The sequence below is a fragment of the Sphaeramia orbicularis genome, chromosome 8, assembly GCF_902148855.1.
Source record: "Sphaeramia orbicularis chromosome 8, fSphaOr1.1, whole genome shotgun sequence".
Classification (NCBI taxonomy): Eukaryota; Metazoa; Chordata; class Actinopteri; order Kurtiformes; family Apogonidae; genus Sphaeramia; species Sphaeramia orbicularis.
Window position 1 is genome coordinate 6052771 of NC_043964.1, and position 23829 is coordinate 6076599.

A 23829-nucleotide genomic window follows, 5' to 3' on the forward strand; every position below is an offset into this window, starting at 1 on the left:
GAAATGTGACATTTGTCGCGTTTCAATGATGTGAAAGTCAGATAAATGCGACCTGGCCGTTCAGACTGAAGTCACATTGTAAAATATCAGATAAGTATCAGATTTAGGACCACACCTGAAAGTGGTCTGGGTCAGATTTAGGACCACATATGAAAGTGGTCTGGGTCAGATTAGTGCTGTTCAGTCTTTAACAGATCAGATACAGGTCACATATGGGCCGGATTGACCTGCAGTCTGAACGTAACTTTAGTGACACTTTTACTTGTAGACCGGTATTATAAGAACATGAAAACATGAAAGCAGAGCCTCTGTGTTCTGCTTCATAAAACAAAATTTTAAAAAACCCATAAAGACCCAGTGCTGCTTTTGTGTCAGTTCCCAAATGAATTATTCTCTATTTTTAACCTTTCCTAAGTGATTTATCCCCATTTATTCCAATGTTTAGTTCTGTATTTTGCACTTTCTAGTGAAAATCCAGTGTTTTCCTATATATAATTTACTGATAATGTAGATGTTCATTAAAGCTCAGATTAAAGTTACATGTTATTATATCCAGAACAGAAAAAAAAAAACCAAAAAATCAAGTTTTCAGCAAAATCTATCATTAACTCAACATAAACCCAGTGTATCCGTCCACTCATTGATCCAACTCCATGGGTTTTACTGGTGTATCAATGTTATAGAAGATGGCAGTGTTTCCATGGTAACCACAGAGCCTGTGAATGTTCAAATGGTTCATATCTGATGACTATGAAAAGATGAATGTCTATATTTTACACCAATTATTTAGATGGACTTATAAGTTTAGTGGTTCGGAAGATATTAAACATTTTATAACAGTAGATGGTTTTGGTTAAAGGTGGACGTTTGGGTCTTTATGGGTTTAAAAAACAGTCCAAAATCAGACCGATACATGAGTATGACAGTGGATAAATCCTACAGGTGGAGGTGAACATCCCAGATGGAAGAGAACGGATGAAAACACACGGTTTGAACCTGCTGCGATAAAAGCCAGATTTCCCACAGCAGGAGAACGCAGCACAGTTTAACAAGGCTGAGTGCCTGAAAGTCATTTGTTTTCCCTGAATCAGACGGACTGGATTGGCCGAGCGGGGGTTCCGCCCACAAACACACAAGGTGGAGTTGAAAAGAAAAAAAAAAAAAAACATGCACAGGGCCAAAATGAAGCTGTCAAACAGACGCACACAATTTGCTAAAAGAGGTTTGGAGCAATGTTCAAAACAGACATCTGGCAGCGAGATTCCAATTAAAACCTACTTTTTTCTTAGAGAATTGCACGTTGTATTAATTAAGAGTGAATAAGTTGCGCTGTATTAATAACATAACCGCACTGACAACTTTAATCTAAGTTGCAACTACCGGCGGCATTGAGACGCAAACTTCGGCCGCGGATCAGACGCCGCGGTCGGTCAGTCAGTCGGTTGGTCGGTTAGCCTCCGGGACTAAAAAAAAAACAAACAACAAAACAAACAAACAAACAAAAATCGGTACCGAAACAAACGCGACGAGATAGGGGGTAAAAATGTGGATGATGTCTCGGCGTAGCGAACTGGTTGGTTGGATGGAGAGAGAGTGGAGGGAGACGGCGAGTGAGAGATGGAGGCGGGGGGGAAGGACCATCTCTGCGGGGACTGGAGCCCAGGACGGACGGCGCAGTGCTGGCTATCGTTCAACCCTCCCCTTCTTCCTCCACAACGAGACCGACAACACAGGTAAGCCGACACAAACAGCCCGCTCGGCTCCACGAAACGAAACAACGAATAAACACAGAAAATAGCGACGAAAAAATAAACATTAAATGAGCTAACGTTAATGCTAATGACCGTTAGCTTCTTTGTACCGTCGTTAACGTTAACCGACCGCTGCGGGCTCCGCCATAGCCGAATTTCTTGTCCTCTACAGCGGGGGGGAAAGGACCTGGAAGAGACACCCTTGTAGGTAAAACGCGATATTTTTTTTTTTTTACTTTTAAACCGAGTCACACAAAAATAGCGACCGAAAAGAAACGACAAATGAGCTAATGTTAATGCTAATGACCGTTAGCTTCTTTGTACCGTCGTAACATTAACCGACCGCTGCGGGTCCGCCATAGCCGAATTTCTTGTCCCGTACAGCGGGGGAGGAAACTGGAAGCGACTACCCTGTAGGTAAACGTTGTAAAAACATAAAAACGACAACTCAAAACACCGAGTCGTTTATGCTAATCCCTTCGCTTCATCGAAACTCAAACCGCTCGTGCTCGTTGAATCTGCGTACATGCGGGGGGGAGGAATTAACCGGTGGCTTCCGCGCGCCGGAGACCTCCATGCGGCTGACGGCGGAACAAGCCTCGGTTAGCCATCAGGGATCTCGGTTTAATATCTCACCCGTTGCAGACTGAGACTCGCCCTCTCTCACCCCCTCTCTCTCTCACTGACTAGCCCAGAAACCAGCGACGACCGACCGAGCTTTGGGAAGAACCCGCCTTCTTGCTTCTCCGTTTATGCGCTTTTTGGAATCGAGAGAGAAGAAGGGAGTCCGTTCCGCCCCGGCTTTTTTAGCTCTAAGCTCGGTGTTCTCCGTTCGCAGTGCGCCATTGGACCTTGTCACGGTAGGTTTTCCTTGTAGAGCTGAAGCATGGCGGACCTGGGGCTTGTTTTTGTCGCCTCAGCCTCGGATCATGAACCGTGTTTTCTTTTTTGTGTGCTATTACGACTCAGCCGCCGGACTATTTTTTTCAGCGGAAAAACGATAAAATGCGTTATTCTTACAAAAAGTACCACCGATTTTCACGGCTCCGAAGTGTTTCTCCATTTTCTTCGTTCTTCCTGCGCCTCCGCAAGTCCTTCCAACCCACCACCGTGACATTTATTTCGGACATTTAGCTAATTTTTTAAGCTAATTCCTCCACATGATAGTTAAGATTATACATCCAACCGTTATTTTATGCTAGTTAATATTATTGTGCTAATCGTATATGTCTGTATACATCCGCGGAAATGTGATTTTTATTTTTTGTGAAAATTATGATTAAATGTTTACAGATTCGATTTCTTTATATAGCTTGTTTAATAAAAGAAATGTTTATAAATATGATGTATAAATGTAAATTTTCTGGCGTTTGTCGTGCCGAGCCGTCCTTGGCAGTCGTACCCCCAGCTCAGCTCCACATATGCTGGTAAAAGTCAGCTTAAAATACACGGTAAATTCGGTGTCGTAACCCCGTTAACCGCTTCAATGTTCACCCCCGGAGCGTGTTGGAGTTAGTTTAAGGGCGAGGATCGATATTTTTGGCTGTGGCTGGGTCACTGTGGACGCCTCGGTGAGCTGGGGCCATCAAGGACACGACGAACAACGAGCATCCGCCATCATTGGAGCACACGTCGGCTACGCCTCGTTAAAGAATGCGCTGGGTTTTGCGCTTATATTGCCACATTAAAAGCCAAAAACCCCGGGTGTAAATGTGTATGGAAGGTTTATTATTACGGTAGATACTAGTTTTCCTCGCTCCGGTTTTTGGGGTAAACGGTTGAAGGGACGGTGATATGTGTGGCTTTGGCGGAGCTAGATCCGCGTCCTTCGGTGATGAGGCGCCTTGTGCCGAAGTGGCGCATTTGGCCGCAGTGCTTCCGAGCCACCATTCCCCCGCTCGTCGGAGACCAAAAGCAGATCCCCGCGTCCGTGGTCAGCTGGTCGCCTACAGCTGCCTGTCCGTCCACGTCCATTCGCTTCCTCCTTCCGTGGATCCTCCCCAACCTCCGCTCCCGACACAAATATCCTCCATTACCGAGCGACAGCGGCCGAGAAAATGGTCGCTGATGTTGCGTCCGCCGGACTTTTTATTGTAGAAATAAATACGACAAAATTCCAGCTCTGGCGGGTGTGGAAAATAGTGTCGGCGGAGATCTCCCGTTGTCCCACCGGTTGAAGCCCTCCGCAGTGTTATTTGAGATTTGAAGCCGTCACAAGCAATAGCCTATGTCTCACCATGTAGCGTAAACGTTTAAGGGGCGGTGTAATGAACATAAACCATTATGTCGAGGCAAATTTAAATTCCAACACTGGAAAACAACACTACGACCGGACTTTAACACCGAAACACGACACTTTACAGCAGAAAACTGCAAGGTTATCAGGATTGTACTAAGAAATCCAACATTTTGACTGAATGCTTGTATCAGCTGTCTGCATTTTTTTTGTGCCTCAGGGATTTAAATGTGCAAACTTTAATGAAAAGAACTGGAAAACAAACTAAAAAAGTGCTGATGTTTTGAATCCGTATGATAAAGTGCTGTTACGCATATATATAAATATATAATCAGAAACACTTTATTAAAGTAAATATGATTATTAAAGAGAAAAAGTGCTGAACAATAGTTATATATACAGTAATATAATACCATAGACAGAATGAGTCCAAATGAATAAATGAACAACAGAGATGGCTCTTAAATGTACATTTATACGGTTTATGTACATTTATACAGTAAAATGTGGTAAATCTTACATACTTTAATGATAGGAATTGGAAAACAACACTATGACCCGACTTTAACACCAAAACACGACACTTTACAGCAGAAAACTGCAAGGTTATCAGGATTTTACAAAGAAATCCAACATTTTCACTGAATGCTCGTATCAACTGTTTGCATTTTTTTAATGCCTCAGGGATTAAATGTGCAAACTTTAATGAAAGGAACTGGAAAACAAACTAAAAATGTGCTGATGTTTTCAATCTATATGATAAAGTGCTGTTACGCATATATAAAAATATATAATCAGAAACACTTTATTGAAGAAAAGATGATTATTAAAGAGAAAAAGTGCAAAACAATAGTCATATATGCAGAAATATAATACCATACGCAGAGACGGCTCTTATATCTACAAACAGTTTATGTACATTTATACAGTAAATTGTGCTAAATCTTACATACTTTAATGAAAGGAATTGGAAAACAAACTAAAAAAAGTGCTGATGTTTTGAATCTATATGATAAAGTGGTGTTGCGCATATATATAAATATATAATCAGAAACACTTAATTAAAGAAAAGATGATTATTAAAGAGAAAAAAGTTCTGAACAATAGGTATATATACAGTAATATAATACCATAGACAGAATGAGTCCAAATGAATAAATGAACCACAGAGATGGCTCTTATATGTGCATTTATATGGTTTATGTACAGTAAAATGTGCTAAATCTTATATACTTTGATGAAATGAATTGGAAAACATGAAAAAAGTGCTAGTTAGTGGATGTTTTCAGTCTATATGATAAAGTGTTGTTATGCATATATATAATCAGAAACACTAAAATAATCATCTTTTCTTTAATAAAGAGAAAAAGTGCAAAACAATAGTCATATATACAGTAATAGAAAATCATACACAGAGAATGAGTCCAAATGAATATGTCAGCTGCAGAGACAGATCTTATATGTATGTTAATACGCGTTATGTTCATTTATACTATAGATTTATGAAGTCTCAAATGGTGTGCTTTCATCCAAATTCCTTTTAAAAAAAAAAAAAAAAAAAGAAATGTCTCGGAGACACAAATGTGCTAAATCTTACATACTTTAATGAAATGAATTATGAAACATGAAAAAAGTTCTGGTTAGCTGATGTTTTCAGTGTGTATGATAAAGTGTTATTACACATACTGTATATAATCAGAATCTCAAATACTTTTGATGGGTTGCATCATATACATAAAAAGAGTAATATAATAAAAAATAAATAAATACAGTAATATAATACCATAGACAGAGAAAGAGTCTAAATGAACCCATTAACTGTTATGAAATCATCTGAAGATTAGTTATTGGTTTATGTGCATTTATATAATAGATAAATTAATCTTCCATTAGAAAGAACCTGCCTTTTATCTCAACACATCAGGTTCAAACAGTGTGTTTTCAATCACACTGGTCGACAAGTTTTTAGAAATGATCTGCCTCAGATTAAATGTAGTAAATGTTATGTACTTTAATCAGATGAACTGGAAAACAAATGACTAAATGGCTGATTAGCTGATGTTTTAAATGTGTATGATAATGATAATGTGTTATTACACATATACATTGGTTCATGGACATTTATATAATAGATTTATAAAGCTATCATTAGTAAGAGACAAAAAAGTAAATGTATTTTATCATAGTGACAGTGTTTTGAAGTCGATCTGGCAGCTCTGACACAGATATTCCTTTGGAGTTTAACCCTTTCTGTCATTAATTCTCTTAATTTCACACTTTGACCCTGGACTGGATCATGGAAACTACAACCAACCAGCATTTAGGACTTCATGTTTATTAATTAGTGACTCAAATTCAGTTAAATCTGGAGGCATTTTACTTGTAGACCTGTGTATTTTAAAAAGAGTCTTGTTTGACTGCATTAGACTTTTTACTGCTGTTGTCTTCCTCTTCTTATAAATACTATGAATGTGTTTATTTTGTAGATCTGAAATAGTTTTCTCACAAATGAATGGAGAAATGGAGGCAGCCACCCATGACCAAGGTTTGATCCTGTTTTCACATTTTTATCATGTACTATTTTCTCACATTAGAGCAGAAAACTAAGCTGTAGAACTCTGTAGGTTTTATTTTCATTTATAGGTTTTGAAGAGTACAGTAATGTTAGAGTATTATATAAGTACTACTAATTGATTTCACCTTTTCTTTTTCTTTACATATGTGATATAATAAATAATTGAAGTGACAGTAAAAGAAATTGTTGGGTTGCATCAATAAATTCAATATTTTTAGATTTAATTATACAAGTTTTGAAGACCTGTTGTACTATTATGTATATTTTATTATATTTTCACAGACAGTCATAACTTAAGTTGTAAAATTGTATTCTACATCATAAAAATAACATTTTAAATCATAACCTGCTTATTCTTATAGGTGTTCTCTATATCCCAGTGTAGCTCCTTTTACCTCTAAGTTTCAAGAGTCCTTGTTTGATTCATTGACTCATTCTTTCTATTCTTACAGTGTGGGCACAGGATGACCTCTTAAAACTACTGGAGGCCATGAAAGTGGCCCTGCCGCAGAAAGATCTGACAAAATACAAGACATCAGAGTCCCACCTGGACTGGCAGAAGGTGGCGTTCAATTCCTACACAGCAGAGATGTGTAAGCAGAAGTGGCAGGAGGTCTCCAAAGAGGTGAGCTAGTGTTTAGGTTAAGATACGAACCCTTTAACCCCTGAGCCCTGATTCAGGTAAAGGTTCACATATGAACCTTTTAACCCCTGAGCCCTGATTCAGGTAAAGGTTCACATACGAACCCTTTAACCCCTGAGCCCTGATTCAGGTAAAGGTTCACATATGAACCCTTTAACCCCTGAGCTCTGATTCAGGTAAAGGTTCACATATGAACCCTTTAACCCCTGAGCTCTGATTCAGGTAAAGGTTCACATCTGAACCCTTTAACCCCTGAGCTCTGATTCAGGTAAAGGTTCACATATGAACCCTTTAACCCCTGAGCTCTGATTCAGGTAAAGGTTCACATCTGAACCCTTTAACCCCTGAGCTCTGATTCAGGTAAAGGTACACATATGAACCCTTTAACCCCTGAGCTCTGATTCAGGTAAAGGTTCACATATGAACCCTTTAACCCCTGAGCTCTGATTCAGGTAAAGGTGCTGCTGTGAGTATGTGCTTCTGTTCCTTTTCTTCAGTGGTTTTGCTTTACTATGTGTTTTATGGTCAAAACAGGTGGAACTAGAAAAGCACTTGGAGGGCGCAGACCTCCACCAAGTCCTCCCCTGATCACCACCAAAATTTACTAATTTGTTCCTTGTGCCAGTATTAACATTTCCTGAAAATGTCATCATTATCCCTCCATAACTTTTTGCGGTATCTTGCTAACAAACAAACAGACAAACCCCGATGAAAACATAACCTCTTTGGCGGAGGTAATAACAGAATAGGACAAAGAGAGGAATTGAAGTTTGACAGGTTTGAACTAAGTAAGGCACTAGAATGTACATCAATAAGAGATTTAGGTTGTTGAACGTCAACTGTGAACTGGAACACGCTGAACAACAACAAGGATTTTAATTTGGTCCCAGTAGTTTTAGTTTTGGGCTCTCTTATTTTTTTTATTTTTTTTTTTTAATAACTCAGTCCAGCTGCTTTTTGACACCTGTTGGAACTCCAAAAAGCAGTTACACAGTTAAAACTCAGTAAAACCATAGTAAAAAAAAAAACATAAAGGAAATTCACCACAACACTGGAAACAACAGTGAAAACAAAAAACCACCAGGAAAACGTTAAAAAAAAACAAAAAAGCCCAAACCACAGGTGGTGGGGGGTGAACTGAGCATGCTCAGATGTCTTTGGAAAGAACAAGGTCTATTCTATCAGCATGACTTAATTTTTTTTTCTTTTTTTTGTGCAAATGGAGGACTTTTTATGAATATTTAAACTAAATCATATATTCAGAATGCCAGGGGTTGAAGGGTTAAAGCACAAACAGACATTCTATGTATTTTTTTATGCCTGACTTTGTGTTGGATTGTAACCAATGATGTGTCTTTGTCTTCTTTTAGATCCGTAAATTCAGGACCTTAACAGAGCTGATATTTGATGCTCAGGACTACATAAAGAACCCCTATAAGGGCAAGAAAATAAAGGTAATTGAGCATCAGTGTTGTATGAACAGTTTTATGAAAGTGTGTGTGAAAGTCAAGTCTAAGCTTCCGTTTTCAACTCAATGCTCAGAAACACCCGGACTTTCCCAAAAAGCCCTTGACGCCATACTTCCGCTTCTTCATGGAAAAGAGGGCGAAGTACGCAAAGCTGCACCCAGAGATGAGCAACCTAGACCTGACGAAAATCCTCTCCAAGAAGTACAGGGAGCTTCCTGACAAAAAGAAGGTCAGCTCAAAGCCTTTCAGCGAAACTTGGTGAAATCAGTTCTGTGACATCTGGAGCTTTTGTGATAGTCAAATTCTAACACGCAAACTGTTTTCTTTTCATGACGACAGAAAAAATATGTGGACGACTTCTTACGAGACAAAGAATCTTTTGTGCAAAGCATGATGAAGTTCAGGTGAGACTTTTATTGCTAGTTTCAAAAGCTAATGAGTAATGGGGATAACAGATGTGTGACAAATATACATTTTTTGTTTTGTTTTGTTTTTTTAATGTGTTTGTGTCTAAATTCAGGGAAGAACACCCAGATCTTGTGGAGAGCATGACTAAGAAAGGGTCAAATGTACCAGAAAAGCCCAAGACACCTCAACAGCTGTGGTACAACCATGAAAAGAAGGCCTTCCTCAAGTCACACCCTGATGTAAGTTTATATGGAGCTGCTAGTCCTTACTGAGGAAATAGGACTGTATATAGTTATTCTATTGATCAATGATTCATTAACCCATAAAGACCCAAATATCCACCAGCGACCAAAAGCATCTACTGATCTAATATGTTGTATGTATCTGACATTGAATGATATTCAAAATAATGTCATTTTTCACTCAATATATTGGTCAAAACATTTGCACTGATGAGTTGTTTTTATTTTGTTTTTTTTGTTTTGTTTTTTTTGGTCACGGTGTCTTTGAACTCCAAAAGAGGCTGTGTACGTTTACACAAAACACAACAGCTGTAACTTCATTAAACCTCAAAGCCCCTAAACCATCTACTGATCTAAACTGTTTAATACCTGTTGATCCACTAATCCTATCAATACATGTAAATAGTTGGTGTAAAAATACAGTTCTTCATCTTTTCATGGTCATCAGATATAACCCATTTGGATGTTCGGAGGCTCTGTAGTTACCATGGAAACAACATCATCTTCTACAATAAAATGCAATGAACAAAAATGAAGGAAAATGAATTTTAAAAAAAAAATGAAATAGGCAAGAAAATGTTGAAAAGTCAACAAAATAATACAAACATTGAACAATAATGAAAGAAAATTAAATAAAAAGGCAGCAAAATAAACCAGAACAGCCAAAGTGATCAATAAAATGAACAAAATTAATAAAAAAAACATAAATAAATAATCAGCAACAAGAACAAAATAAGCCACAAACTGAACAAAATTGAAGAAACATGTTGAAATAACTGGTGTAAAATACAGTTACTCATCTTTTCATGGTCATCAGATATGACCCATTTGGATGTTCAGAGGCTCCATAGTTACAGTGGAAACACAGTCATCTTCGACAACATTGATTCACTAGTAAAACCCATGGAGTTGGATCAGCGACAGTGGATGGACACACTGGGTTTATGTTCAGTTAATGAATAAAATCAACAAAAATTAATAAAAAAACCTGGAAAATATTCATTAATGTGGAAAATGTAGGCAAAAAAGTTCTTAAAATAAAGTAAAAACGACCAAAAATTAATAATAAATCAATACAATAAGAAATAACATCAACAAAATAAGCCACAAACTGAATTAATTTGAATTAAAAAAAAATATTTTCAATTAAACAAAATTAACAAAACAAGTAAAATGAATCTCATATTAACAAAATGAACAAAAGTTGAATAAGAAAATTTACAAAACAATAACACAAAGAAAATAAGCAACAAAAGTAGAACTGGGTCTTTCTGGGTTAAGTCCAGGTTATATCACAGTCTGAAATGTAGTTACATGAGTCCAATAATGGAAGCGTTGTTTGTTTGACCCACAGGCTACCACCAAAGACATAAAGGACAGTCTTGGCAAACAGTGGACGCAGCTGTCTGACAAAAAGAGACTGAAGTGGATCACCAAGTCCCTGGAGCAGCAAAAGCAGTATGAGGTTAGACCACCCGTAAACTATTAGCATGTCTGTCCTCTCACTAATGATGAATAACCACAATAACCTGACGCATTTTAAGAAAAATAAGAACCTGAACTAAAATAATTAAGGCTATGTTCAGACTGTGGGCAAATGTGGCACAAATAAGATTTTTTTCACCCATATGTGACCTGTATCCAATCTGTTAAAGACCGTTTGAACAGCACTAATCTGACCCAGACCACTTTCATATGTGGTCCTAAATCCGATACATATCAGGTCACATGTATCTGACCTGTACGTGATTGAAATGCAACAAACATCACAGTTCTGCGTCCCAGGAGGAGGAATGATGGGAAAAACATATTTCCTTCTGTGAACACAGTGTGTGTCTGCGTGGTCACGTATTCCATCAGGACCTCTTTTGCACATGTGGGTCACTTCAGGGTCGCACTCAGTTCAGACTCAAAACTGACTGAAGTCAAATTTAATGTGGAATTTGAACGAACACACAAAAAAATTGGATTTCACCCAAAAATCCTAATTGTGCTGTGAGACCTGCTGTGTGAACGGAGCCTTTGATTGTGAATATTTTTGCATTGCGTAAATTCATCCCACGAACCAGATCGGATCCTTTGGTGGTCCGGTTTAGGCCCACGGACCGTATGTTTGACACCCCTGAGTTAAAATAAACAAATGCACAACTGACAGAGCGTTTTCCTCAACTGTCGTCTGGTTAGGAGACGATGCGGGAGTACATCCAACAGCATCCGGAGGTAAACATAACCCAAGGGGACATCGTAAAGTCCACCCTGACCAAGGCTGAAAGACACCTGAAGGACAAGTCTGACGGCCGACCCGACAAACCGCCTCCGTGAGTCAAAAAACACAAGACAGAAACACTCCAGACACACGTTTAAAATGCATTTTATTTAACCCTTTAAAGACAGTTGTTTTCCGGTGCTACATTTTGCACTTTATTGCATTCAAATGACCATAACTCCTGAACTGTTAGCGCAATTCACAAAATTCAAATGGTGTCGGAAAGCTGAGATCCTGAGCTTTTTGATGCTATATAACACTTTACGGTAGAGGCCCGCAGAAGTGATTGGAGGGGGAACTATTCAGAACCTGGTTAAAGCCTGTGGAAGGTAAACATATATATAAAACTACATATAGAAGTGTATCTGCAGTTGGACAGGGGCATTAAATGTGTTTTAAAGTGGCATTAAAACACATTAAATTAGATTTGCTGATATCAGCAGAAACCCTGGGTTAAGTTCATTTGACATATAGTTGAGTGACAGTTGTATTTGATCTGTAAATATTCTATAAGTGTCTGTATATTTGTGTATATATGTAAATCTATATGCAGATCTGTCCAGGGCATGCACGGATACAGTGTCTGACAGAGAGTGAACACAGACTATCACACAGGATCCAAATGACACGAAAGAACCAAAAAGAAGAAGAACATGGACACACAATGATCTAAAACAACTACAATATTAGAACACATGAAAAACAGTCAAAGTTTATTTCTATAATCTCATAAACCTTCATTCTGCACATTTACAGTTGTTTTTCATAATAAATACGATAAAAATGCAAGTCTGTTTTGAGCATTTATTACATATAATAATGATAAATAATGGACAAATACTGAAAGTTAAGTTCTTCCTGACAAAAGGTGCAAAAGAATTGACCAAGAAGACATTTTCTGACTCTTTTATTGCAGAAAAAAAACTAAAGAAATCTAGGCCTGTTTATAAAGGTAGTGGTTAAAGGGGTAAAAGCATGGTGATTTCTCTGATAATCCACTGCCCCGTTAGCACGTTATTGATGAATAACTGCTGTGTTTATGTTTCTAGAAACGGTTACTCGATGTTCTGCGCAGAGCTGATGTCGAGCATGAAGGATGTTCCCAGCACCGAGCGCATGGTGATGTGTAGCCAGCGATGGAAGATGCTGAAACAGGGCGAGAAAGACGGATACCAAAAACGCTGTGAACAGGTGAGCCTAAAACCACTGAACTGCAGGGTTGGTCTGTTACGAACTGTTCTCCAGGTCATACTACATGTTCACCATTGTTTTATTTTTCCAGAGGAAGAAAGAGTATGAAATTGAGATGAACAGATTCCTCAGTGTGAGTACTGTTTTTTTTTTTTTTTTTGCATCGCTGTATGTTTCTTGTTGTGCATTTTGTTTTACGTAGTATTTTTCTATGCAGAGTTTGTCTGAGGAGGAGCAGCAGAGGGTCTTGGGAGAAGAAAAAATAGGTTTTAGGAAGGGCAGTGGAGCCAGCAGTCCTGCCTCCAAAAAGAAGAACTCTAAAGCAAAGGTTCGTGTTTTGTTTTTATTATCTGTAACAGCTGTCGAATTCCTTGGACTTTGTTAAAAATGTGCCTTTTCCTTCTAATGGTCCATATTTTGATGGTTTATAACATGTAAATGGTTACAGATGTCAATATAGTTACTATTGATCACTGATAGAAAGGTCAGATCAAGCGGTCACGTAGGCGCAAAGTTGCTGTTCAGTAACCTTTAATTTTAACTAAATGACACAAATAAGTTTATTTAATATTTCTGTGTGGTTATTAACAAGTACTTTAAAATGGTTTGTGTGATAATTTGCCCGAGTTTGCTGTATTGTGTGAAAATTACAAAAAACCTGCTCAGTCACGTAGCTGCTGAAAAAGTAAAGTGAATAAAGTGGATAACATGCTGTTCCTGTTCAACAATTGTTCTAAATGGACATTGGTATTTTAGAGAACATGTTTATCTACAAGACTGACCATTTTTGTTGCAAAATATTGATTGCCTTATGAATTACAGCGAAAACATTCAGTTATGTTGTCACCAGGCCTAATAGCCGACATTTAATGGACTTAAATACCAAATAAAAATTCACAAATCCTTGATCACTTTTATTTAGTATATATTCATTCTTTCATTTTTTTGAACCCGCTTTATCCTCACTAGGGTCAGGGGGGTCACTGGAGCCTATCCGACCTACTTAGGGGCGAAGGCGTTTTTGGTGTTTTTTATTATATATAAAAAGTAAATATAACGATAACAAATATACTTTGGTCATAATTTTGATGAAATAATGAACAATATACACTAACAAAGCATCAGTGTTCCAACTGTGCTTTATGTTTCAAAGGTTTATCCACAGCATTATTGATCATTTCAAATGTTTACATACAGCATGTGATTGGCTCACACAGGTTTTTAATTGTTCATGTTCAGTCTCATGGTTTTAACCTTATAAACATCTGAATTTCTGCAGCACGTTCTTTAAATCAGCTGTTGTTAACTTCAGTCGGTTGGTTCTGGTTGAGGAGGACGGTGCTAGGGTCTCAACTTCAGTGAACACAGACTGAATGTTTACTGGTTCAGTGTCTTTGGCAGGAGGAAAACCATTAGCATTAGCAGATGTTCACTTTCCCTTGATCTGACCCAGAAGTCATATATGGACTTTAATTGGATGAGTTGAGTTCTCCTCCAGTGAATGTCCTGCCTACATCTGTAGTTAGATTGATGTGCATCCAGACCACAGGACTGGAACATAGACAGAACCTGACAACCTCACACATTCAACTGGTTCTGATTCACATACAGTACAGGCCAAAAGTTTGGACACACCTTCTCATTCTTCGCATTTTCTTTATTTTCATGACTATTTTCAGTGTAGATCCTCACTGAAGGCATCAAAACTATGAATGAATACATGTGGAATTATGTACTTAACAAAAAAGTGTGAAATAACTGAAAACATATCTTATATTCTAGTTTCTTCAAAGTAGCCACCCTTAGCTCTGATGACTGCTTTGCACACTCTTGGCATTCTCTTGATGAGCTTCCAGAGGTAGTCACCTGAAATGGTTTCCTAACAGTCTTGAAGAAGTTCCCAGAGATGCTTAGCACTTGTTGGCCCTTTTGCCTTCACTCTGCGGTCCAGCTCAACCAAACCATCTCGGTTGGGTTCAAGTCTGGTGACTGTGGAGGCCAGGTCATCTGGCGCAGCACTCCATCACTCTCCTTCTTGGTCAAATATCCCTCACACAGCCTGGAGGTGTGTTTGGGGTCATTGTCCTGTTGAAAAATAAATGATGGTCCAACTAAACGCAGACCGGATGGAATGGCATGTCACTTCAGGATGCTGTGGTAGCCATGCTGATTCAGGTTGCCTTTAATCTTGAATAAATCCCCAACAGCGTCACCAGCAAAGCACCCCCACACCATCACACCTCCTCCTCCATGCTTCACGGTGGGAACCAGGCATGTAGCATCCATCCGTTCACCTTTTCTGCGTCGCACAAAGACATGGCGGTTGGATCCAAAGATCTGAAATTTGGACTCATCAGACCAAAGCACAGATTTCCACTGGTCTAATGTCCATTCCTTGTGTTTCTTGGCCCAAATAAATCTCTTGTGTTTGTTGCCTCTCCTTAGCAGTGGTTTCCTAGCAGCTGTTTGACCATGAAGACCTGATTGGCGCAGTCTCCTCTTAACAGTTGTTGTAGAGATGTGTCTGCTGCTAGAGCTCTGTGTGGTATTCATCTGGTCTTTAATCTGAGCTGCTGTTAATTTGCGATTTCTGAGGCTGGTGACTCAGATGAACTTATCTTCAGCATCAGAGGTGACTCTTGGTCTTCCTTTCCTGGGGCAGTCCTCATGTGAGCCAGTTTCGTTGGAGCGCTTGATGGTTTTTGCGACTGCACTTGGGGACACATTCAAAGTTTTTGCAATTTTCCGGACTGACTGACCTTCATTTCTTAAAGTAATGATGGCCACTCGTTTGTCTTTACTTAGCTGATTGGTTCTCGCCATAATATGTATTCTAACAGTTGTCCAGTAGGGCTGTCAGCTGTGCATCAACCTGACTTCTGCACAACACAACTGATGGTCCCAACCCCATCAATAAGGCAAGAAATTCCATGAAGTAACCCTGATGAGGCACACCTGTGAAGTGGAAACCATTTCAGGTGACTACCTCTGGAAGCTCATCAAGAGAATGCCAAGAGTGTGCAAAGCAGTCATCAGAGCTAAGGGTGGCTACTTTGAAGAAACTAGAATATAAGAGATGTTGTCAGTTATTTCACACTTTTTTGTTAAGTACATAATTCCACATGTATTCATTCATAGTTTTGATGCCTTCAGTGAGAATCTACAATGAAAATAGTCATGAAAATAAAGAAAATGCGAAGAATGAGAAGGTGTGTCCAAACTTTTGGCCTGTACTGTAGAACAGACGCTGACATACAGGGACACTGGAGCTGTTTTTACTTAGATGTTACAGTGCCCTTCACTGTCTGTATTTTGCTGTGGATCCTGTAGATGAATCCAGAGAAACCCAAAAGGCCCATTTCAGCCATGTTCATCTTCTCTGAGGAGAAACGTCCCAAACTCCAGCAGGAGCGTCCAGATCTGTCGGACAGCGAACTCACCCGACTCCTGGCACGAATGTGGAACGAACTGCCAGACAAGAAGAAGGTGGGCCTGTCACATGGTGTCATTACAGAGCAAAATAACCAGGCCAGTGTACGCTTTGTTTACAGTTGATTTGTGTGTTTTTTTGTTTTTTGTTTTGTCTTTTGTTTGTCTTTTAGGAGAAGTATAAACGCCTAGAAACAGTCTTGAAAGCAGAGTCTGAGAAGAAGGAGAAGGAGGATCGCAGTCGTCTGCCAGACCCGCCCAAGACGGCACAAGACATCTGGCAGCAGAGTGTCATCGGAGACTATTTAGCAAGATTTAAGGTGCACATCACACCAAACTGGCATTCACTCATTTTAGTTCAGGTTCCACAATCAGCCCAGTTTGACCTTAAGTGGGTCGGACCAGTAACATATCAGCATATCAATCATCTCACAATCTGTAACCACAACAACCTGACATTTATTAAGAAAAATAAGTACATTTTAACAGAACTCTGCCTCAGTTTATTACAACAAAATACAAATACACAAAACATTTAATAACAGACAGAATGTTTGTCAAATTTTAGAGTTTGGAATTCACAATTTTCAATACAGTTCAAATAAAAAACTTCATTTGTCCTTCAGTTTGAAGGCAAACGTAAGCAGCATGATTGTACGCCTTTATACAACCCAAGAAAATAAAAAAAAAGTAAAAAGAAAAAAATATATAATGGAAATGGTAATAAAAAGAGCAACTATGTAGAATAAAACAAAAAACAGAATAAGGTCTGAATAAGGTGGATATAAGAATGATATCTTATCAATAATGACAAGTCCAAATTATTTTAGTGTTTTTTTTTTTTTTTATAATAACTACTAGTTTGTTGTTTGTTGTTTCTATTGGTACTTTCTAATGTGTAATTGGCTGTTTTTTTATAGTTAGTGTTATTACTATTTTCTTATAATATATCTTATGTGTATACATTCATTTTTGTGGTACTATTGGAACCTCAAGTTCCTGAGGATTTTGCCCAAGTGATCAATAAGATAGATAGATAGATAGATAGATAGATAGATAGATAGATGGATGGATAGATAGATAGATAGATAGATAGATGGATAGGTAATTCAGTTCTGTTATTGCATTCAGAATCAAACTTTTACTTTTCTCCAGTTTAGTGTCCACAAGGAAATAGTATGAAATCTGGATTAAAGGGGTTCTGTCTAATCTAACCTGATCTGATCTAATCTAGTCTGACCTGTATGCTGTAAAATATGCGATCATTAAGTGTGTGTTTAATATTGAATCTGTTCCTCTACAGAACGACCGGCCAAAGGCGCAGAAAGCAATGGAGGCGACGTGGAGCACCATGGAGAAGAAGGAGAAGATCATGTGGATCAAAAAGGCGGCAGAGGACCAGAAAAGATACGAGGTCAGAGGAGGTTCAGGGTCGATCTGTGGATCGTGGCTTCGCTCCGCTGTTTGTTTATTTGTTTGTTTTGAATTTAAAACCAAAAACACCAAAGAAAAACTAAGAAAGAAAAGAAAACTCTATTTGAAAAGGAGTGAGATGAAGTCCAGCTTCTCTCCTCCCACCTCCTTAGCCCATCTGTTTCTACTGGAAATAAGTCCAGAATATGACACATCAAAAATACACTGTCCAAGCACATATACATGACGTACGTTATATATCATAGAACATTATCAGGGTTCGTACAGGTGTTTGAAATCCTTGAAAATGCTTGAATTTCAATGTTGTGTTTTCAAGGTCTGAAAAGTGCTTGAATTTTAGTTGAAGTGTTTGCATTTCTACCTCTGTGATGTGATTAATTAATTCATTTTTAATATTAACTCTGTCAGGTTACATGTCCAGCCAAAGCTACTTACACAGAGGTGATACATTTAGAAAAATAAAACTTTGTCATAAATAAAATTCCCAGGTGTTCTCAGGTCGACTCCAGGTACAGTTTTATCTGAGTCTTTGTCTCTTTGGTGCAAGTGTGTCTGAAGAACACCGGAATAATGGGTTCCCTTTTTTTGATAAAACTTTGTGTTCTCCTTTAGTTTCTGAACTTTTTGCTATTATGAATCATTATTTTAGATGTTTATAGCATAATACAATGTACATCACCATGATAAAAAAGTGACAAAAATAATCAGGAGTATTTATATTCCTGTAGATATGGATTTTTTTAAGGTGCTGGAAAAGTTTGAAGATGACCCTTAAAAGTGCTTGAATTTGACCTTGAAAAATGTATACGAACCCTGAATTCTAACTTTGTGATGTGATAAATTAATCATTTTTTTTATATTAACTCTGCCAGGTTAGATGGCCAGCCGAAGTTACTTACACAGAGGTGATACATTTAGAAAAATAAAGTGGCTAATATAAGTGGCTTCGGTTTTTTTGGATAAAACTTTTCTAATTTCTAAACTTTTTGCTATTATGAAACATGATTTTACATGATTTTAGAATACAGTGTACATCATTGTGATAAAAAGTGAAAAATAAAATCCTGAGTATATGTATTCCTGTAGATATGTTTGACCCCAGTGATGAGATGAAAACGACCCTTAACAGTGCTTGAATTCGACCTTGAAAAATGTGTCCGAACCCTGATTATTCGTAATCATACAATATCATACACATTATGTGCATTATATATTAAAACATTATATGATGTTATAACATTATAAAGTAATGATGTATAAATTTTATACTAATAATACATATATAATCATATAATATAATACATAGTAATACTTTTGTCATATTTTCTTAACATCGGTTTTGATTATTTTTTAAATCTATTTGATGTCGTCATTCTGTGCATCAGCTGACGTCTCTGTCCTCTACAGAGGGACCTGTACGAGATGCGTTCACCCGCCGCCGCCATCGCTTCAGGGAAGAAGATGAAGTTTGAGGGCGAACCCAAGAAGCCCCCATCGTACGTCTGCGCCCCCGTCAGCTCTACCTGCTGCATTCATGCACCGTCAAACCCCTGACGTTTTCCTTTTTTCACTCTCTACTCCTTAGAAACGGTTATCAGAAGTTCTCTCAGGAGATGCTGTCGAACGGCGAGCTGAATCACCTCCCGATGAAAGAGCGAATGACAGAGATCGGCAGCCGCTGGCAGAGGTTACCGCTGAAGGACAAGGACCGCTACAAGAAGATCGCTGAGGAGAAGCAGCGGCAGTACAAAGTCCAGCTGGAGCAGTGGCTCGCTGTAAGGCTTCACCCTTCAACCATAGTTTATACATGTTTGATGAAACGTATTTAACACCGTTTGTTTCCACAGAGTTTGTCCTCACAAGAGAGAAACACTTATAAAGAATACAACTCACAGGTAAGTGTCAGACGTTTATCCTCACCGTCTTCCTGTTGTTTGTTTGGTATTTTTTAGTTAATGCTTATTTTCTGTGACTCTTTAGAAACGGAGGACTACAGCAAAACCTGGAGGTCCCAAAGCCAAGTCCAAGAAATCTGTGAGTCCACACTCCAAATCTGTGGGCTTTACTTTTAACGTTGCATCCTCTGTCAGAGCAGCCGCAAATGAAATTCAGTGTTTTTGATAGTCTGTCGACATTTGTCACAGAAAGTAGTAGCTCCACCAGTAAGATAAGATAAGACTTTATTTATTTCATCATGGGTAAATTTCACAGTTAACAGCAGAAAGAAAAACCACAAGCAAGAGAAAAATTAAATATAAAGAGAAAAAGAAGAAATTTGGTATTTATATAAATATAGATTTCAAATTACAGTTACATATTATTTACATATTTACATTGTGGTTGCACATGCACATGGTGTGATGGAGGGGGGGTATATTCTGATGACTAATATAAAGGGAGGAATGGCCTGTGGTATCACTCCTTCTTCCATCATCACCTCCTCAATGGATTCCAGTGGGCTGCCTAAGACAGAGGGTCAGGGTTAGCATTAATGGGTTAGCATTAGCATTAATGAACAGCCTAAGACAGAGGGTCAGGGTTAGCATTAGCATTAATGAACAGCCTAAGACAGAGAGTCAGGGTTAGCATTAATGGGTTAACATTAGCATTAATGAACAGCCTAAGACAGAGGGTCAGGGTTAGCATTAGGGTTAGCATTAGCATTAATGAACAGCCTAAGACAGAGGGTCAGGGTTAGCATTAGGGTTAGCGTTAGCATTAGTGAACAGCCTAAGACAGAGGGTCAGGGTTAGCATTAGGGTTAGCATTAGTGAACAGCCTAAGACAGAGGGTCAGGGTTAGCATTAGTGTTAGCATTAGCATTAGTGAATAGCCTAAGACAGAGGGTCAGGGTTAGCATTAGGGTTAGCATTAGCATTAGTGAACAGCCTAAGACAGAGGGTCAGGGTTAGCATTAGTGTTAGCAAACAGCCTACAACAGAGCCGGCTCTCTTACCCAGTTGAGTGTCTTCCTGTCTCTGTCCATACTGTCTGTGTCAGTGCTGCAGACGCCACCACCACAGTATCATAGAATGTCATAAAAAAAAGGACCTCTCTGAAGGACCTCAGTGTCCTCGGCAGGTGGAGGCCACTTCTTAAACAGGGCGTCTACGTTGTCAGTCCACTCCAGTTTGTTACCTAAACGCTGCTCTTTCTCTTCATCCTCATCTTCATCAGCTCATAAATTCACCATCTTCCTCCACTCATCATCTTAAAAACAGAACTGTACAGACTAACCTCCATGTTTACTTCAGTACAACTTTAATCTGTGTGTGATGTGTTTAATAAATGAGGATCAGACCCAAAGTGAACCTGGACATAATCAGACAAACCGCTCACAGATCGTCTTCTCTGTTCAACAGGACACAGAGGAGGAAGAGGATGACGACGATGACGAGGACGAAGACGACGACGACGAGCAGAAGGCTTCGTCCGACGCGGACTCATCCAGCGAAGAAGATGATGAAGACGACGACGATGATGATGTGAGTGAAATGAAATAAAAAATGCAATACGAACACCGACCGAAGTAAACGATCAGAAGAAAAACAAAACTATTATAGAAAAGTGTGTTTACACATGTGAGAAGGATGTGAGGAAGAAGTAAACAATATTTCGGCAAACTATGAGTAACACAGAAAACAGAACACAAAGAACAGAAAACAAGAACATTATTAACCCTTAAAGACCCAGACATGCTTTTAGTTCCAAAATACTTTCTATATTTAACTTTTATTAACCCTTAGGGGTCCACCTGACTGAATCACATGACATTTTCAACACGTCAGAGCGTCAGAAGTCGGTCATGTACGCCACTGGGGACAATTGAAAGTGTGGACTTGAAACACTCTCCCACTTTTTATTTGATGTTGTTAGAGCAAATACAACCAGAGATATGACGGTTTGAAACTGGAGCGAACACACATGAATAAAAGTATGAAAATGAGGTGGGGGGGCGTTATATTTCTGACCATATCTACGCAATTTTTTGTCCTTTTTCAAAACATAAATAACTTTTTTTTTTTTTGCTGCATTAGCATTACAGGTAAGGGTGAGAATGACCCCCACTTGAACCAGATGCAGAAAGTGAGAGGTCCAGGGTGGGGGGGGGGGCACCTCTGTAAAGATATGCTTTTATGTCAAATATTTGAGCATAGTTTTAATTTATTACAATTTTAATTTTATATACCTAATATTTGGAACCAATAATTACTTTTAAAGTCTTTGAAAAGGTTCCTTAAGCATCTTTGTGTTACTTATGCAATAAATTATATACTTTTTTCAAATGGGATTTTACATTTTTTGTGTGTTTTTTTGTCCCTTTGTGTTGATATAGTAGGTTAAAGTGAAAAAATAATGGACAGATGATATAGATAAAGTTGTGCTGAAAAAAAAAAGATACCAAACATGGGTATAGTAAACATTTCTTATCTAGTATATAAAGGCAAAATCAAAAGTACTGAAAAACGGACAAAATAGACTCAGACCACTAAAGGGTGAAATTATTTATCACCATTTATTTTATTGTACTTCGTTGTTTTTTTCCTGTATTTAATTCACTGATCATGTAGATGTTCATCCAAGTTCAGATAAAAGTTGAGGGTTATTTGATCAGAAACAGAGAAAACAAGTAAAAGTGGATGTAATTAAAATCCAAACCATCTTCATACTTAAATGTCTGCTTCCTGTTGACGTGGATGCCGTTAACGCATCTTTATTTTTCATCATCTGTTTGAAGAAGGACGATGATGATGACGACGATGACGACGATGAAGACGACGACGACGCGGACGACAAGGAGAACAAGTCGGAGGACAGCAGCAGCGAGTCCAATTCCCAGGGGTCCTCGGACTCGGACTCGGACTGAAATGGGCCGACGGCGTCCTGAGACGAACTGAGCCCAGCTGAGCCGAGAGTCCAGGGAGCTCCGCCCGCCACTGTGCCAACCCCTGTCCTCCACCCACCACCAGAGGGAGCCCCTGCACCACCTCATCCATTTCACACTCACCCCTCCATGTTGCTGTGTTGCTCTTTTTTTTTTTCCTCGTGGAAGGAGCTCCTCCTTTTTTCTTTTTTTTTTTTTTTTTTTTTTTTTTTTTTTATGTCCAACATCGGTTCCATTCCCTCCCTGGTCGTGACGTTGTCTCACAGCACGGGCCGCTGACGTCACGCCCAAAAACACGGTGATGTCATGGACTTTTCCTGCCGCTGGTTTCGATCCTGACTTCACTGGTTCAATGGTTTCAGCTCAGAGTTTGAACGTCGAGGGTTCGTCGACGCCCCGCCCTGTTCCTTTTATTATTCTGGTGGCATGAGTTGTGAACTGGCTTCACGAAGCCAAAGAACAGCATTGTGGGTAACTTTAGGGAGGGGGGTGTGCGGGGTACTGAATAATTGCACTCTACAGAATGTTTCCTTTAATATTTTTATTTTTTTTTTGTTCTCTATTCTCATTTTATGATGTAGATTTTATCATTTGGTTCTCAAAGAGGTGGTATTTTTTTCAGGAAAAATCAAGCCATTATGAATGTGTTTTTGTTGCTGGAAGGTTTCTAAACTTTACTTACCCATTGTCTCATTTCAAACATTCAGTGCTTGTATAAAGTGTTCACCCCCTCTTGGACTTTTTTTTTTTTTCGCCCATCTTTTATTGTTCTGCAACATTGACAAAGTTGGTGTCGAAGCTGAAAAATATACTTTAAACCAACGGTGTCGAACTCTGTTTAGTTCAGGGGCCACGTACCAACGGAAACGAGCGAAAATAAAAATAACAGTGAAAAAAGTACAATTACATGATGAAATTGTTTACATTTAAATATCCCCAAACATTTTTCCTATAAAATGTGAATAACATGAACAGTCTGAAATTTTTAGTGTCATTTTAACGATATTCTGCCTCATTTTATCATTTCCTCATGTTCATTATATCGTACAGATCACAGTGGATCTACAAATACACAAAATATTTAATAGACAGAATATTGACAGAATATTACACTGATTTACATGAAGACACGCCAGGTTTTTATTTGTTCATATTCAGTTTTTAAAAATGTACAAAAATTTAGAAAAAAAAAAAAAAAATCGAATTTGAACAAATAAAACAGTAACAAGAACAAAACCTGCAAAAAAAATGAACAAAATAATGTAAAAACTTCAGTAAAATGACACTTATTTTTCCTCAG

At 38.5% G+C, this 23829-nt stretch overlaps 1 protein-coding gene across 4 annotated transcripts; it reads left to right on the plus strand.

Annotated features, from left to right (window-relative positions):
- The first annotated feature begins 905 nt into the window (after nucleotides 1–905).
- On the plus strand, nucleotides 906–23748 carry LOC115423754 (nucleolar transcription factor 1-like). Of its 4 annotated transcripts, none has more exons than XM_030140791.1 (21): nucleotides 906–1733; nucleotides 6474–6532; nucleotides 7015–7187; nucleotides 8576–8659; nucleotides 8748–8903; nucleotides 9014–9078; nucleotides 9195–9321; nucleotides 10679–10789; nucleotides 11509–11642; nucleotides 12640–12781; nucleotides 12873–12914; nucleotides 12999–13109; nucleotides 16112–16267; nucleotides 16384–16530; nucleotides 17514–17624; nucleotides 19052–19140; nucleotides 19230–19419; nucleotides 19492–19539; nucleotides 19625–19678; nucleotides 21007–21126; nucleotides 22383–23748. In XM_030140791.1, the coding sequence occupies exons 1-21, from the start codon at nucleotides 1618–1620 to the stop codon at nucleotides 22509–22511; spliced, it is 2364 nt and encodes a 787-aa protein (XP_029996651.1). In that variant the 5' UTR covers nucleotides 906–1617; the 3' UTR covers nucleotides 22512–23748. The 4 variants fall into 4 exon arrangements, with proteins under 4 accessions (XP_029996651.1, XP_029996649.1, XP_029996650.1 ...); XM_030140789.1 differs by having other exon boundaries at nucleotides 907–1733; nucleotides 21007–21129; XM_030140790.1 differs by having other exon boundaries at nucleotides 907–1733; nucleotides 21007–21129; nucleotides 22386–23748.
- The last annotated feature ends 81 nt before the right edge of the window (nucleotides 23749–23829 follow it).